The sequence below is a fragment of the Prinia subflava genome, chromosome 3 (genome assembly GCF_021018805.1).
Source record: "Prinia subflava isolate CZ2003 ecotype Zambia chromosome 3, Cam_Psub_1.2, whole genome shotgun sequence".
In the NCBI taxonomy this organism is placed as follows: Eukaryota; Metazoa; Chordata; class Aves; order Passeriformes; family Cisticolidae; genus Prinia; species Prinia subflava.
In genome coordinates this window covers 68,600,166-68,613,812 of record NC_086249.1, presented here as the reverse complement: position 1 = coordinate 68,613,812, position 13,647 = coordinate 68,600,166, and the positions used below count along the sequence as shown (strand labels likewise).

Below are 13,647 nucleotides of genomic sequence, written 5' to 3'. Positions count from 1 at the left end.
CCTATATCTCATCCATTCGCCTTCTTTCACTAACCTGTCCTGACAAGCAACCAGATTAGCGTAATCTTGCATCAGCGCAGTGTAGCAGAAGTGAGCAGATGGATCCTTCAATTTTTTTCCCCCCTCCAGACTTATCTGTTTAGTGCTTAGCATGCACAATAGCTGGGCTGGACCAGAAGAGTGGCTCTGTGTGCTCAGCAAATTGCCGCTAACAGCTTTGGAAGACGCCACCCTGGGAATTGCCATCGCTGGCGCTCACGTGGGATGTGCATACGAGCATGCACACATGGGCGCACACATGCACACACGCTTCTGCCTCCAAATGGGAGGAGAAACGAGCACGTTGATTAACTTTAAAAAGCCTTTAACTAGGCGCAGGACAGTAAAAAGCAACCAAGGTGGTTCCTCTGATCACCACCACATCAATCAAGTAAAAGGTAGGCATGCTGAAAGCACGTTCTTCACACAGAAACAGCTATACCACCTTCCATATAGAAATCATGACAGAACTGCCAGTTTTGTTATAAAATGTTTGTGCTCCAAGGGGGAAAATACCTCAAGAAAATGCACTTTGCAATGGTTTATTGTGAGATGTCATACTATGTACCTTTTCTGACACAGGAAAAGGTCACTGACCAAACCACTTGTCTTTCTTCCTTCAAGTATATAGTATTAAGGAAAACATTCAGTCATTGTAACAACATTGTAGCTTACCAGACCAAGTAGATGTTTTGGTCTTTAAGAAAAAAGCTTTGTAAAAATAAACAGATGGCATCCACAATTAGCCCTGTGTGTGCTGTGAGTTTGTTTAGAGTTTCAACAACATTTTAAGACGTTTTGACACAATTTTAATGATAAATCATTACTGAAACAAGCACCTATTCTTTGAAGGACAAAAGTGACATTGAAATGGGAATCTGATTAAACAGTTTAAGGATGTACCTTTGGGATTCAGTCTTGAGTCTACCTAACACATGATACTCTCCAGCATGTCAAGCTTAATAACAGTATTTTGAGAATCTATGAAACATCTCATCGATCCTGCAGTGTTAAATTGAAGCAATTCATTTTCTATTAAGACTTGAAGTTTCTATTAAAACTCCCTAAGTTTTAATAGAAAGGTACTTCACACATTCATATTTGTACAACAGAACTTATTTTCCTACTTTGGAATTTAAGTTTTAAAAGATTACCTTTGAGCTGAGAACATGTTTGGAATTTTAACATTCCAGATAATTAAAATACTTTTTATTTTTCCAAAGACATTTGCATTATTTAGTTATACTGCCATTTTTCTTGGATAGCAATTGGCATTCCAGATTCAATAGCTTCATTGTTGTTTTCAGTTTTATTGTTGATGATCAAAATAAGATGGAATGTCTCTGAAAAGAAAAATATTTTTGTTGTTTGGTTCTTACGACTCACAAACATTTATTTAATCCATTCTTCAATACAGATCTTTGACTTGGTCAATATTTTCTTCTGTTTCTTCAAAATACTCCCTTTGTCTCTCCATACAAAACAGCATTCAGAAAATATGTATAGGAAAAAATGTTGAGGGTTTTGTTGGGGGGGGGGGGGGCAGAGTGGGGAGGAGTTGTCCTACTTTATATTAGGACTGTGCTTCAACTACTACTATATAGGCATAACACAGACCATTCCAATCATAGCATTAATTTGGGGTACATGCATTTTAAATGCATTTTAATATCCATTAAGACCATCAGATGACCAAAATATGACAGAAAAGAACTTTCATCTCAAAATCTCTTCAACAACTATAACAGTCAATTGACTAAAGTAATTGTATCTGTTATAAAAATCACTCTTAAAAGCTACACTGCAATCACTTCCCTCTTTTCCACTTTCTACTTCAGGTGCCATCTTTATTTTGCCTGTCTGTTGTATTTTCTTCTATTCATTTTATGCTGTATCTCTTGTCCATTAAGTCTTTACTTGCCATTTTACGGACATAAGTCAAGTACTACATTTTTGATGAGATGAATGCAAGTTTGCTCACAAATCGAGCTGAATCTCACTCAATTGATCGAGTCCTTTAGCTTTAGGCCATACTCAGTTTTGCAGTCGACCAATCCAAGATGTTGCCAGTGAACCCTAGCCATTAAAGGGCCAGTGTTAGTATGGTTATATGATAGTGACTACATTCACACATTATTGCTGTCTTCAGCACAAAGGGCAAAACCAGACATGTCTGCAGCAAGCAATCATAGTTGTATCAAGGCACCTTCTTCTCAACAAGACAAAAAAATTGATCAGCAAGGACTCTGAATTAATTAGCTGCCAAAAGTAACAGCTTTACTATCAGTTCCTTTACTTATACCAAGTCTGCTCATAAACAGTTTATAACAAGTCATCATTTCAATGCACTTAAGAACAATATATACCTCCTTTAAAAAGTCTTAAGTCTCCATAAAATGCCACTTATACTCCTGCTTTCAAGTCCACAAAGCTACACCTGCTATGACCAGCAATAGCTATATATAGTAAAGGGGAATTGCTTCCCCTTCATACTGGATCTACTGCTCTTAAGACATATCACAGCAACCAGACTCCCCATGAGCATTGCAAGTGTTTTTGCTTCACTAACCCCTTCCCATTTATACAGCAAGAGAAACTAGTGGCAAAGCCTGTCAGAAAAAAATAATTATGTCCCAGTTGATAGATGGTACAGCAGGTGTACAAGAGTTGGGGAACCTACCAACATCACAGGCCAGTTAGCATCCATCACCAGAACAGTATGCAAAGGTTCCTAATTCTCCCCCTGTTCTGTGACTGCCAGTGGTTTTAAAGCTTTACCAAACTGGGGTTCAGCCACAGCTACAAAAATAGTCATGCAGTTTTTATGGACAGTTGGAGCTAAGAGTTAAATTAGTGATGACTGCTCCCCTTATATTCAGGGGAATAATTCTGGGCACATTTTTCTCAAGACTATCAAGGTACTCAGATCTAACAGCAAACACTTCTGGACACTCACAGGCTGCTCTTGTCCCTGTGTGTATAAGGCATCAAGTTACTCACACACCAGTTGGAACATTCAAGCATGTCAAATCAGCCAAGAAAATCTAAATTTTTGTAGACTTAAAACTACAGCCTATGTCACCCCTACTACTGTAAGTCCCTAGTTGGTGTCATATATCCCTTTACATTCAGATAAATAATCTCAAAACTAACTTTCAACATACACCTCAGTTTCCAGGAAATGTGATTCACCTGGAGTCCCACAGGCTTTGCTGCTGCAGCCAAATCCAGTATCAATTGACCCAAACACACCAATATACAGATGCTTCTTGCCCCCTGTATTTCAGTAAGCCTGGTTTCTATTTCGGAGAGCTGAACAGCAACAGAGGTGCACACATGTTCTGCTCTTCAGGCATGCAAGCTTCCTGACTGCTATGAGCAGGAGCACACTGGGGTCACATCTTTCTGCAAAATAGTTCTCATGTACATGGGTTTGGGAGCACACAGCAAAAAACAGCTTTTCATAAAGGCAACTGAAAACAGACCATGGTTGGATTAATGTACAGAATGAATGGAAAGCAGGAATGCATAACTGGCATATAACCTATAGACATCCTATACAACAACATTTGCTGTTTGTTTTCTGATTTATTAGTATACAATTGAAGAACTGAAGGCAACGAAACCACAAAAAATTCCATCAGCTAAGATGTTCATGTAGACTTCTTTTATTGTTTCCCAAGTAAGATGTAGAAATAAAAAATAATGCACAGACATTTGGTACAAACTATTTTTTTAATTGTAGCATATAACTTTGAAAAAGTATTTACTTCTTCATAGGAAGTTATACTCCAATAATCATTGACAGAGCTCTCAATTTTTTTTTGCAATGATTTGTTTCTACATTGTATGAGACAGACACATCTTATGTGGCCTATGAATCTGTGTTTTAGACAAATAGCACACACTTTAGGTCAACAAGTTAATTAGCTCACAATTTCAACATAACTTTCTCAATTAACATCCTGCACTTGAAAAAAAATTTATTGAAATTCAGTAATTCTACACAATTTTCTTTCCACTACATACACCACATAAGAAATTAAAGAAACAAGCATCCACAACACCAATAGTTTCTTTCCTAAAGGCGTCATTCCTTCTTTTACTGTAGTATTAAAGCCTTCTCAGAACACTTCATTCAAGAAGTGGCTCTGGTCACACTGCAGCTATTCTTTGGGTTGCTTTACATCAAATGCACGAAAGCAAAGAAACTAATGTACCCTTTGAAGAATGACCTTTTGTTTCTCTACTTATTAAGTAGTCTCCTCTTTCTCTACTTTTTTTGATAGTATTTTTTGAGAGTTACATGGGAATGTCGTCTCTAAGATATCACTCCATGCCTCGGCAGCACTGTTAATGGCATCTTTCAGATTCAATGACTTACACAAACAATGTTGTTCTCTTCTGTCAACAACAATTAGCAATGCTTTTCCGTAGTTCTTTTGGGAATCCTGAAAAGCGGACAACCAGTAGATACATAATGGAAGTTGCATTAGGAGGCAAGAATGTGGCAAAAATTTGGTTAACTGTTGTCGGCTGACCCTCTTCTGTGAAGAAGTGTTGTTCGGCAGGAAAATCACCTTTTCTTTCGGCTCTAAAAATGGCCATGAAGAGCTGGTATAAACTGTGTGCAGAATGGATTCTGGTGGGCTTAGCAGATTGGTAATGGGATAAGAGACCTTTCACCTTTAGGTCAGTAGTTCAAATTCAGCCCAGGTTAGCAGCAATTGAAAGTCTTTACCATCTGACACTGTTCATTAGACTATTTAAAATGACTGAAGCGAAGTGTTGTCACAGTAAAACAAGATTCCAGTATTAAGAAATATGAAGAGTCTCAGCAAACAGCAGAAACAGTAGCTTGAGAATTTACTTTGAAATCTCACCATAGAAATCTACTCCTCTAATTCCTGACAGGCCCTTTCTCTGCTCCCATACTCCTGCTCACCTATCACAAGTCATCCTCCAGGCAGCTACCCACAACCAAGACAGCAAGATCACTGCTTGCCATCCCATGGCTCTGCTATAGTATCTGTGGCTTTAGGTGGCAATCTGGACTCAGCTCACCACCTCGCTATTTGTATTTCATTGTTACTGTTACATATAGTGCAGCTGCAATATTTTCCAGCACTATTAACCTTCGCTAAGCAAATATGTAGCAAATGCCAGCTCCTGATGAGCAACAGAATAGAGATACCATTAAGAGGCTGTTAGAACTAGGAGTTCATATGCAGTGGAGATCCAAACCATTTACAACAGGATTTCTATCTACTTTTAGACATTTTCCAACCACACTTTGTATATTTTCATGGGTGGACAAACATGAGAAGGAAAGACACGTTGCATGTAAAAATTCTTTCCATGTTTTACACTAGTCACAGTCAGTTTTGCACAAAGTTCTGGAATGTATAATTTTACAAAGGGTCAGTAAAATCTGATGAAAATCTAAAAACTGATAAACAAAAGTCTTAGCACTGGGTAATGTTTTACTGGTCTATGGAAGGTTATGTTTACTTCATGCCTTAGAATCAAGTTACTTTAAAAGAACTTGTTGGGGGTTAGATTTGGTTTTTTTTTCTTCTCACAGAATTTTTTGTCATAAGTTTCCAAGAGGCCTTGATGACTACTTAGTCAGAACAAAAGGAGTACTTGAGGGATATGGCAGCACAAGGCTACACCTATTGTTTCTGAGTCCCTGGGAGTGTCCCTCAGAGGGGAGAGATGATGAGCTTTGGGAAAGGCAAAAAGACAGATCTGGGGGAGGGGGAGGCACTCTTGCTCTCAGCGCCGAGGAGGACGGTCAGGCTGCCCTCTGCCTCTGCCTCATCCTGGGAAATCTATCGTCATCTGCTGTGTACCCGGGAATCCTGAGCTCTCTTTCTCCAGCCTCCCCCCCACCGCCGCTGCTTCTTCGGAGCTTGGAGGTTCCCCTGCTACTCTGTAGCCCTGCACTGCCCAGCCCTGCCGGGACACCCCTGCTGTTCCAGCTGCCAGCGCAGAGCTCCTCATCTCATCCACCAGCCCGGGACTTTCCTCCCTTCCAGTTTGGCCTCTCGGAGTCCTGCAGGGGCGCCGAGATCAAACTGCTCTGGGCTTTTGTAAAAGAAAGCCCTCAAGGTTCTTGGTTCTGTTTATTATTGATGCTGTAGTTGTTGTTTGTTTGTCGTTTTGACATATATACTAGTAAAGAACTGTTATTCCTACCCCCATACCTCTGTCTGAAAGCTCCTTTAATTTTTTTTAATTGGAATAATTTGGAGGGAGGGGATTTGAATTCTCCATCTCTAGGGAGGTCCTGCCCCCTTCCTAGCAGATATCTGTCTTTCAAACCAAGACAGAACTTAAAAACATTTACATAAAATACTGTTGTGACAACTGTAAACTAAAAACATAGGTAAGTAAATCTCTCACAAACACATCAGATTATTCTAAAAAATTAATTTTTATTTCCTAAAAAGTTGTGACAAAAATACTCAAACTGACACACGAAGAGAAAACCCACTGCTACTGAAATTACCATAGTTATCAACTCAAGTCTACATAAATTATCTTTTCAATTACATTAAGCAAATTCAGTCACATTTTGAGGAGGAAGGGAGTACTCACAGGTTATTTAAATCCCACAACTCATGAGGGAAGCAGAAGGTTGGGAACAGGCCTGAGACACAAACATACTAATTGTATTGAGTGTAAGTGCTCAATTCACATCACTCATACATTTCTCAGTGTTTAACTAACATGGGTTGCTTCTCATGTCAAGGTACTACAAACATGCAAAATATGGGCTATTTTCCCTTTGCTGTCACTAATTGATTCACATGTATGAAATCTAGCTACATTACATACATGTATCTGTATTAACAGATATTTCTTAAGTACAGACCACAGACTCCTTTCATATAAAATCCAAGAGAAACATCATCTATTCTTCCAGTGAAGAAAAGAAGAAACTTTTCTAGTGAAAGCCAGCACTTCTGAAGTGCCTTATGAAATTCTGACATAACTTGGAAGCCAGAAAGGCTATGAGTCTAAGGGGTCAGAAACTTTGTATTTATTGCAAAGCTCTTGATAAGTTGTTAAGTTTTGGACCATGACTGCCCTTGATTAGGTTGCTGACAACTAGGTAACAGAAAAAACACCACACTACGAGCAGCTATGAAGAATCAGATATTTGACATCTGGTCTGCCTCAATTTCAACAGCACTAACTGCCTGAAAACCACTGCAAAAGTGACATAAATGACACTGCACACAAGTTCTCTGGTAGCTGCTAGGGCAGACATCTCTGTTCTCTTGTGGAAAGTAAGAACAACTAGTTTTACTATGCAATTATCCAGTCCTCAATTTTACGTCTCATACTTCCCAGCCAGCCTCTGAAAGATGACAGAAAAGCAGACAGAACAGAAAGAACATTGCCAACAGCAAATATTAAGCCCTTCTAGCTGAACCAGTTAGAGGCAGTAAAACATCTGTAATAAATTTGTGTAGCATACAAGAGACACAATGGAGTTGATTCACCAGTTTTCTTTTGCTTCTCAATCTTGTATAGTATTGCAGCAACATTTAAAACAAAAACTAAATAAAATATAAACTTCCTCCAAGGTGCTATTTACACTTCTTTTGTGTAACTATACAACAGAAAAGGTATACTCCCAAAGAGTCCCCTTAAAAAACAGCAAAGTAACAATACAACTCTGATTACTGCAAAACAATTTACCAGAAAGACTGAAAGGCATCCAAAAGATAGAGCAGAGGGAGGGAGGGGAGGGGAGAAATTAACAGGCAAAATACTGGACACAATTAAGTTTGCACGTATATTCTGAAGTCTGTATCTAAAAAAAAAAATGTTCCAGGGATCTGATCAGAGATTGCTGAAACATTAAAACAAACAGAAAACTGCATAATTTAGTAGAAATGTTCTGATGATGTTGACATGTAGCTGTGTCTAATGCACACTGACAAATACCTTAAGAGGATCATTTATGGATCAGACACCCATCATTTTGTAAAGTTCTTCCAGCAGTGGGGCGTTCAGCAAGAACAAGTGAATCTCTTAGTCACTGATCACAGTCAGGAGATGCAAAAGAAAAAAAAAGACTGAAGCAATACAGGGATATCTGGAGACTATCCTGGCCCTGAAGTTAAGCTGGACAAGCTCAGTAGAGTTTCTAGGCTTGGCTCTTAATAGTAGGGAGCAAGTACAATACATGAGTTGCATAATTGTTAGCTGAACAGAAAGTAAATCTTGAGACTTGGGAGAAGTGAGAGATCAATTGGGTAAGACTGGGGAAAAATCAGAGAAAATTACTACTCCAGACTCAAGCTGAAACGCTAATTAGAGACAATACACCATCAGGATAGAAGAAATAGAGAATATCTAAACAAGTAGTCTAATTTAAGATTAGTAAATTTCTTTAAGAGTTGGAAAGAATGAGTTTGCTATTATAGGGGATTGTTAAACTGCTTAGGCTATATTTCAAAAGCAGTCTGTAAGTCCTTGAAGACAGAATTGTGAAGAAAGATTTCTTCCTGCCTATGTGGAGACCTTAGAAATCTGGGACTACAAACATGTACCAGTGGTTATTGCAGAGGGAAGACACTGCAAAACAGCAAAGATAATGTCTTAAAAACAACCCACAAAAAGGAGTCCAAGGATATTCCACCACAAATTCCATTTAGGAACTCATGGTCAATTACAGTACAGCAAAGAACTGGTTTTGAAGTTCTGGTGGGTTATGCAGAAAACCATATATTAATTTTCTTTTATGTAAACAAGAATGTGGATTCACTGAAAAAATGTTGGCTCAAAAGCTACAAGACAGGGGAAGGCAAAGAACATGACCAAAGTGAGAGAACTCTTCAAAATATTTTAATGTACATTACCAGTAACCACCACATCCTCAAACTGAATCTAAGGTGGACCTAATAGTGCCTAGCCAAAGGCATGTGAAATGACTCTCATGGCTAATTCCAATACCACTGCTGTCCTGCAAGGCAAGAAAAAATTTAGTAGCAGTCTTCCCCTGGCACAGAAGATTGTAACATGCCCCAAATCCTCTTTAACTTCTTTATGCAAAGCATAAACTTAGGTAAATCATGAATTTACCCAGTTATTACACGTTCATGCAAAGATGTCAGACTATGAGGATCTCTTTATGCTCTATCATTGCCCACATGTACAAGCAGCACACAGGACATAACCCTAATATAGCTAAAACAGAATGGGAAGCTTATCAAACCGGTGCTTGATTCCACATTTCAGTCTTTCTGGTGTTATTTAAAAAGTGAGAAATGGCACAAGGATAAAGGCAACAGTATGGACTTGCTTCCAAGTTGAATACTCTTCTGGTCTTCAAGAATGATATTCAGACTTCAAATTACTTATTTGTTTTCTTAGATTATGACCAGAAATCCATCAAACAATCAAAAACATGGTAGAGGGGGTTTTCCATAAAACACTGTTCATCTGTTCACTTGTACTGTACATTAGAACAGCTTCTACTGACTACGTGAATCGTCACAGAAACCCTACATTGTGTCAGCATGCTTTTTTTACTCAGTTGCATTCAAGTCACAATTTCAATCATATTTAGATTGCTAGGGTTTTAGTTTATATTGCTAGGCTCATATACACATACAGTTCCAATCATCCTCCTAGAGAAACTCAGCAAATCGTCACCATCAAAGTACAAAAAATAAGAAAGAAACTTCAGGGACCAGTAGACTTCAGGAAAGTCTCAGAGCACAGTGGCTAGCCACTTACTGTGAACTCACCGTGGCACTTATCAGTGACCTTTTGCAAGGTCTTTAGGTCAAGTGTAACAAAGAGCAAAAGCTTTGAACATGCACTTGAGTGCTGTGCAAGGGCTCACTGCTGCAAAGTCTTGCATAGGCAGGCTTATGTGAGTAGAGCTTTTCAGTGAGCAGATCTTTTAAGTTCATTGGGAAGTGCTCACATGCATCAAGACACTTATGTTTAAATCTTTGCAGGAGCAGACCCTTAAATATGGGAGAAGGTTATGTCTGTTTATTTAAATAACATTTTTCTGAATCTGAAGAGTTGTTTTTCTTACCTGAAGTCTAGTATTCATTTCCAAAAAGTAGAAATTCTTACTGGAGTCCACAAGGAATTCTACTGTTCCAGCAGAGGAATACTTTACGGCTTTTGCAAGAGCTACTGCTTGTTCTCCCATTGCTCTTCGAGTTTCAGGGTCTAGAAATGTGCTACAATATAGAAACAATGACTTTTTTAGTTAAAAAATAATTATTCTATCACATAATCTTCTGTTTAAACTATGGTCAAAAGATGACAGCATCATTATTAAAGTTATGAAAACATGTCAAGACTGTCAAATGTATGTCTGTACATTTATATTGCTCCTAAGTAGACACATTGCATGCTTTACAATTACTGCCAATGTACAGGAAATTCAGGATAAATAACCATATTCTCTAAAATACAAAATAATAGAACACAACAGTCTTAGACTAGTGAGCTCTAGAAGAATGCAAATTAAATGAAAAAAAGGTATACAAATGATGCAATCTTAGAAGACATATTTATTGTCTACATTAATTGCAATACATTCTTTTCCACAAATCTTGGACACACTCAAGGGCACCCAAAGAGCAGCTCAGCTACTACCTTGGGAGCCACTGTGAATTGCCCAAATGACAATGTCCCTCATTCTAGGAGAGCACCCCACAACTTCCACTGGGCCAGTGAATCAAAAGACTGTGGAAGTCTTTCTGGAAGTAACACATTTTGCTTGTTAGCCTCATCTGTACCATAAATTCAGATTTAGACTAACCTGTGCAGATTATTTAGACATATAGATTTTTTTTGTCCTGCAGTATTTCACCAAAGCCTTGAAACCAGTTGCCCCTCAATCTGATCCATTGATTTTTCAATGAAAGAACATGTAGCTATTCATCTCAAATAAGCTTGTAAATACACTTATTTATATTTGCTTTGACTTACATTAGGCACAGAAGTCAGCTATCATTTTAAAAGTACTTTTGCAAGGGAATAGACAGTCTAGCAGAGTAAATACTCTTTAAAACTAAAACACCAAGCGCTACATATTTCTTGAGATGGCTTCAACAGTGGGCTCTAATTCTGCAAAGGAGCAATCAGGAGCCCCCACCTATCTAAAGTGGTCTCAAAGCCAATGAAGCTTCATCTGGAGCCCCAGACTGCACTCAGACAGAAATCAATGCCAGGTCAGAACTTATCTTTCAGCACTTACTGTGGTGTTTTTCACTGAGACCCAAACTCACCAAAGAGCTAGACTTCTGCCACAACAAACCATATTTGACATGACACAAGAAGTGAGCAAACATCTAGGCAAAGTAGGAGACAGTGGAATCCTTCTCTTCACTGGAAAAGTGCTATTTCCCACCTCTGTCCTTCCAGGCAGGCCCACACAGGCAGATTCTGACGGACCATAAGGCACACATTTTCAGAATTTAGGAAAAAAAAAATTCTTGTCAATGAGACTCAAACAATGTTGTTGACTTGTCTGAGTCTCAAACAATGAGACTAACACAAAAAGGAAGTAAAGTCTCATTCAAGAAAGCTGTATGAGATCCTACATCAGATGAAAGGGAAGACCAGAAGACATAAAAACTGTGTCCTACCTACAAAAATAGGCACTGGTAAAGGTAAAATAGGTTCATAATATTCTTATTTTGATTCAGTAAGAGGATAATACATTACAGGAAATCAACATTCTGTAATTCAGTGTGGAGTTTCTGCAGGACTTTGATCATGAAAGGTCAATGAGTGGCTTATGAAGAACAAAACATTCTCAATATCAGCTTCATACTCTGTTTCTAGAATAACCATTACTTCTCATATAGATGAAAGACAGTTACTCCCCTTCATTACAGTGGTGTCTTCCCTGTACTTGTTAAATGTAAGTCTGAGATATCACTGTTCACCTCCTGCTGTAGCCAGAGAATGGAACACAGGTGTCACATTGCTAAACTTGATCTCTGCCACAGAGTTAAGTTTTACTCTCTGAAATGACTGGAACATCCCTGCCATTGGCTAGGTTAATTAAACAAAGTTTTCATATTCCCCTCTACTGCTTTACCTTTCAAATACACTGTTTCTCTCTTTTTTAACCATGCACCTTTTATAACCAAGATAAATCTTCTCCAGTCTAATTAGGCATCACTTGAAAACACAGCATTTTAAACCTGACTTCAAATCTTTTTCTCACACATACATCTGTTTTTCCTTAGCTCCTATGGCAGCACAAAGGTACCATAAAAAATATTCACAAAATAAAAGCATCAAAAAGAAAAAATAAATCAGACCTGACACTTCATTCATAAGACCTTCATGAACTTATTGTAAAGTTAATCAAAGGGAATACAATTGGTTTGTCACTTTGTTTCTACAGCCAGGGAGATGAACCACATGAGCAAGATGTTACCTCTCCACTGCTAGTTCATCAGATAAGGTGTCCCAAAATACAGCTATCACCTTCACTCACAGACAAAGCTGAGATTTTGAAAAATACAAGCAGTTACAACATCAGTGGACATTTACTACTCAGTTTGGACAAAAAATAAATGATCAACAACCCTTACACGTCCTCTGAAAATTCTACCACGCTGGGGGAGTGAACCTCAGTTTTCTAAATGTCAAGGTCAGTTTCCTTGCTCCAAGCATATTGTTTGTTTAAAAAAATTACTTACCTACACAAAGCATTATCCTTTAAGATATTCATTATATACTACCAGACCATGGACATAAACAGGTTAAAGGATTTGAGTATGCAGTTCTGCCCCCACATCTAAATGGTGCCCACCTATGAAGCACATGAACAGTCACAAACAGAACAGGTTCACATTTCTCTTGATCCAAAATCCTTCATGGATTTCTAGACAGCGAGAGGAAATGCACAGTCTGGCACACATACATGCGTAACAACTCTAAGAAGAACCCGTAGATAGAGACTAATTCAATAACGCACCTTTCTGCTAAGTTCCTGCCGATATACATTTATTAAATTGTCAGTGCCTCTGAACAGATGACCATTCTTTCACAATAGTAGTGAGGCAAATTTGAACTGCTTTAAGAAGTTTCTAACAGGCTCAGAAATTATTAGATAAGACACATGCTCACCAAAGTAAAGTTTTAGAGCACTCCTCAGAGTTACTACTCCAATTATTGAATAGGATGTCAGTTAATGCTCTTCTTCATTCAATTTTGATTAATCCTAAAGGATCTGTGGATTTTCAGATAGACTTATAGGCCTTGTTTGCCCACATGGGAAACATCTCTTATTAATCACTCCAGCAACAGGAAAATACAACCACACCTTTGTATTTTTTCTTGCCAAAGTAGTTTCTCATGGCAACTGTGACAATGAACAGAGAAGAGCTCGGGCAGTAGAGGAACAAAAACTCAATTAAGGAACAACACTAAGACTATTAAATGCCACTTATGTCACTTATCTCTTTGAATGTCAGCCTCTGTGAAATGAGAGGGCAACAGCACATCCAAAAATGTGTGAAAGTAAAAGCAGATAAAATTATGATACCTCACTGGAAGCTTTGTCATCACTAACTTTGCCGACCACAAACTAAAAAACTAGTG

At 38.3% G+C, this 13,647-nt stretch overlaps 1 protein-coding gene across 1 annotated transcript in view; it reads right to left on the bottom strand.

The window, feature by feature from the left end:
• PCCA (propionyl-CoA carboxylase subunit alpha) overlaps positions 1 to 13,647 on the bottom strand; it is a 275,454-nt gene that overhangs the window by 158,626 nt on the left and 103,181 nt on the right. The window contains exon 12 of the mRNA XM_063392367.1: positions 10,109 to 10,259. Coding sequence (XP_063248437.1) covers positions 10,109 to 10,259 — 151 coding nt within the window. The remainder of the gene's footprint in view (positions 1 to 10,108; positions 10,260 to 13,647) is intronic.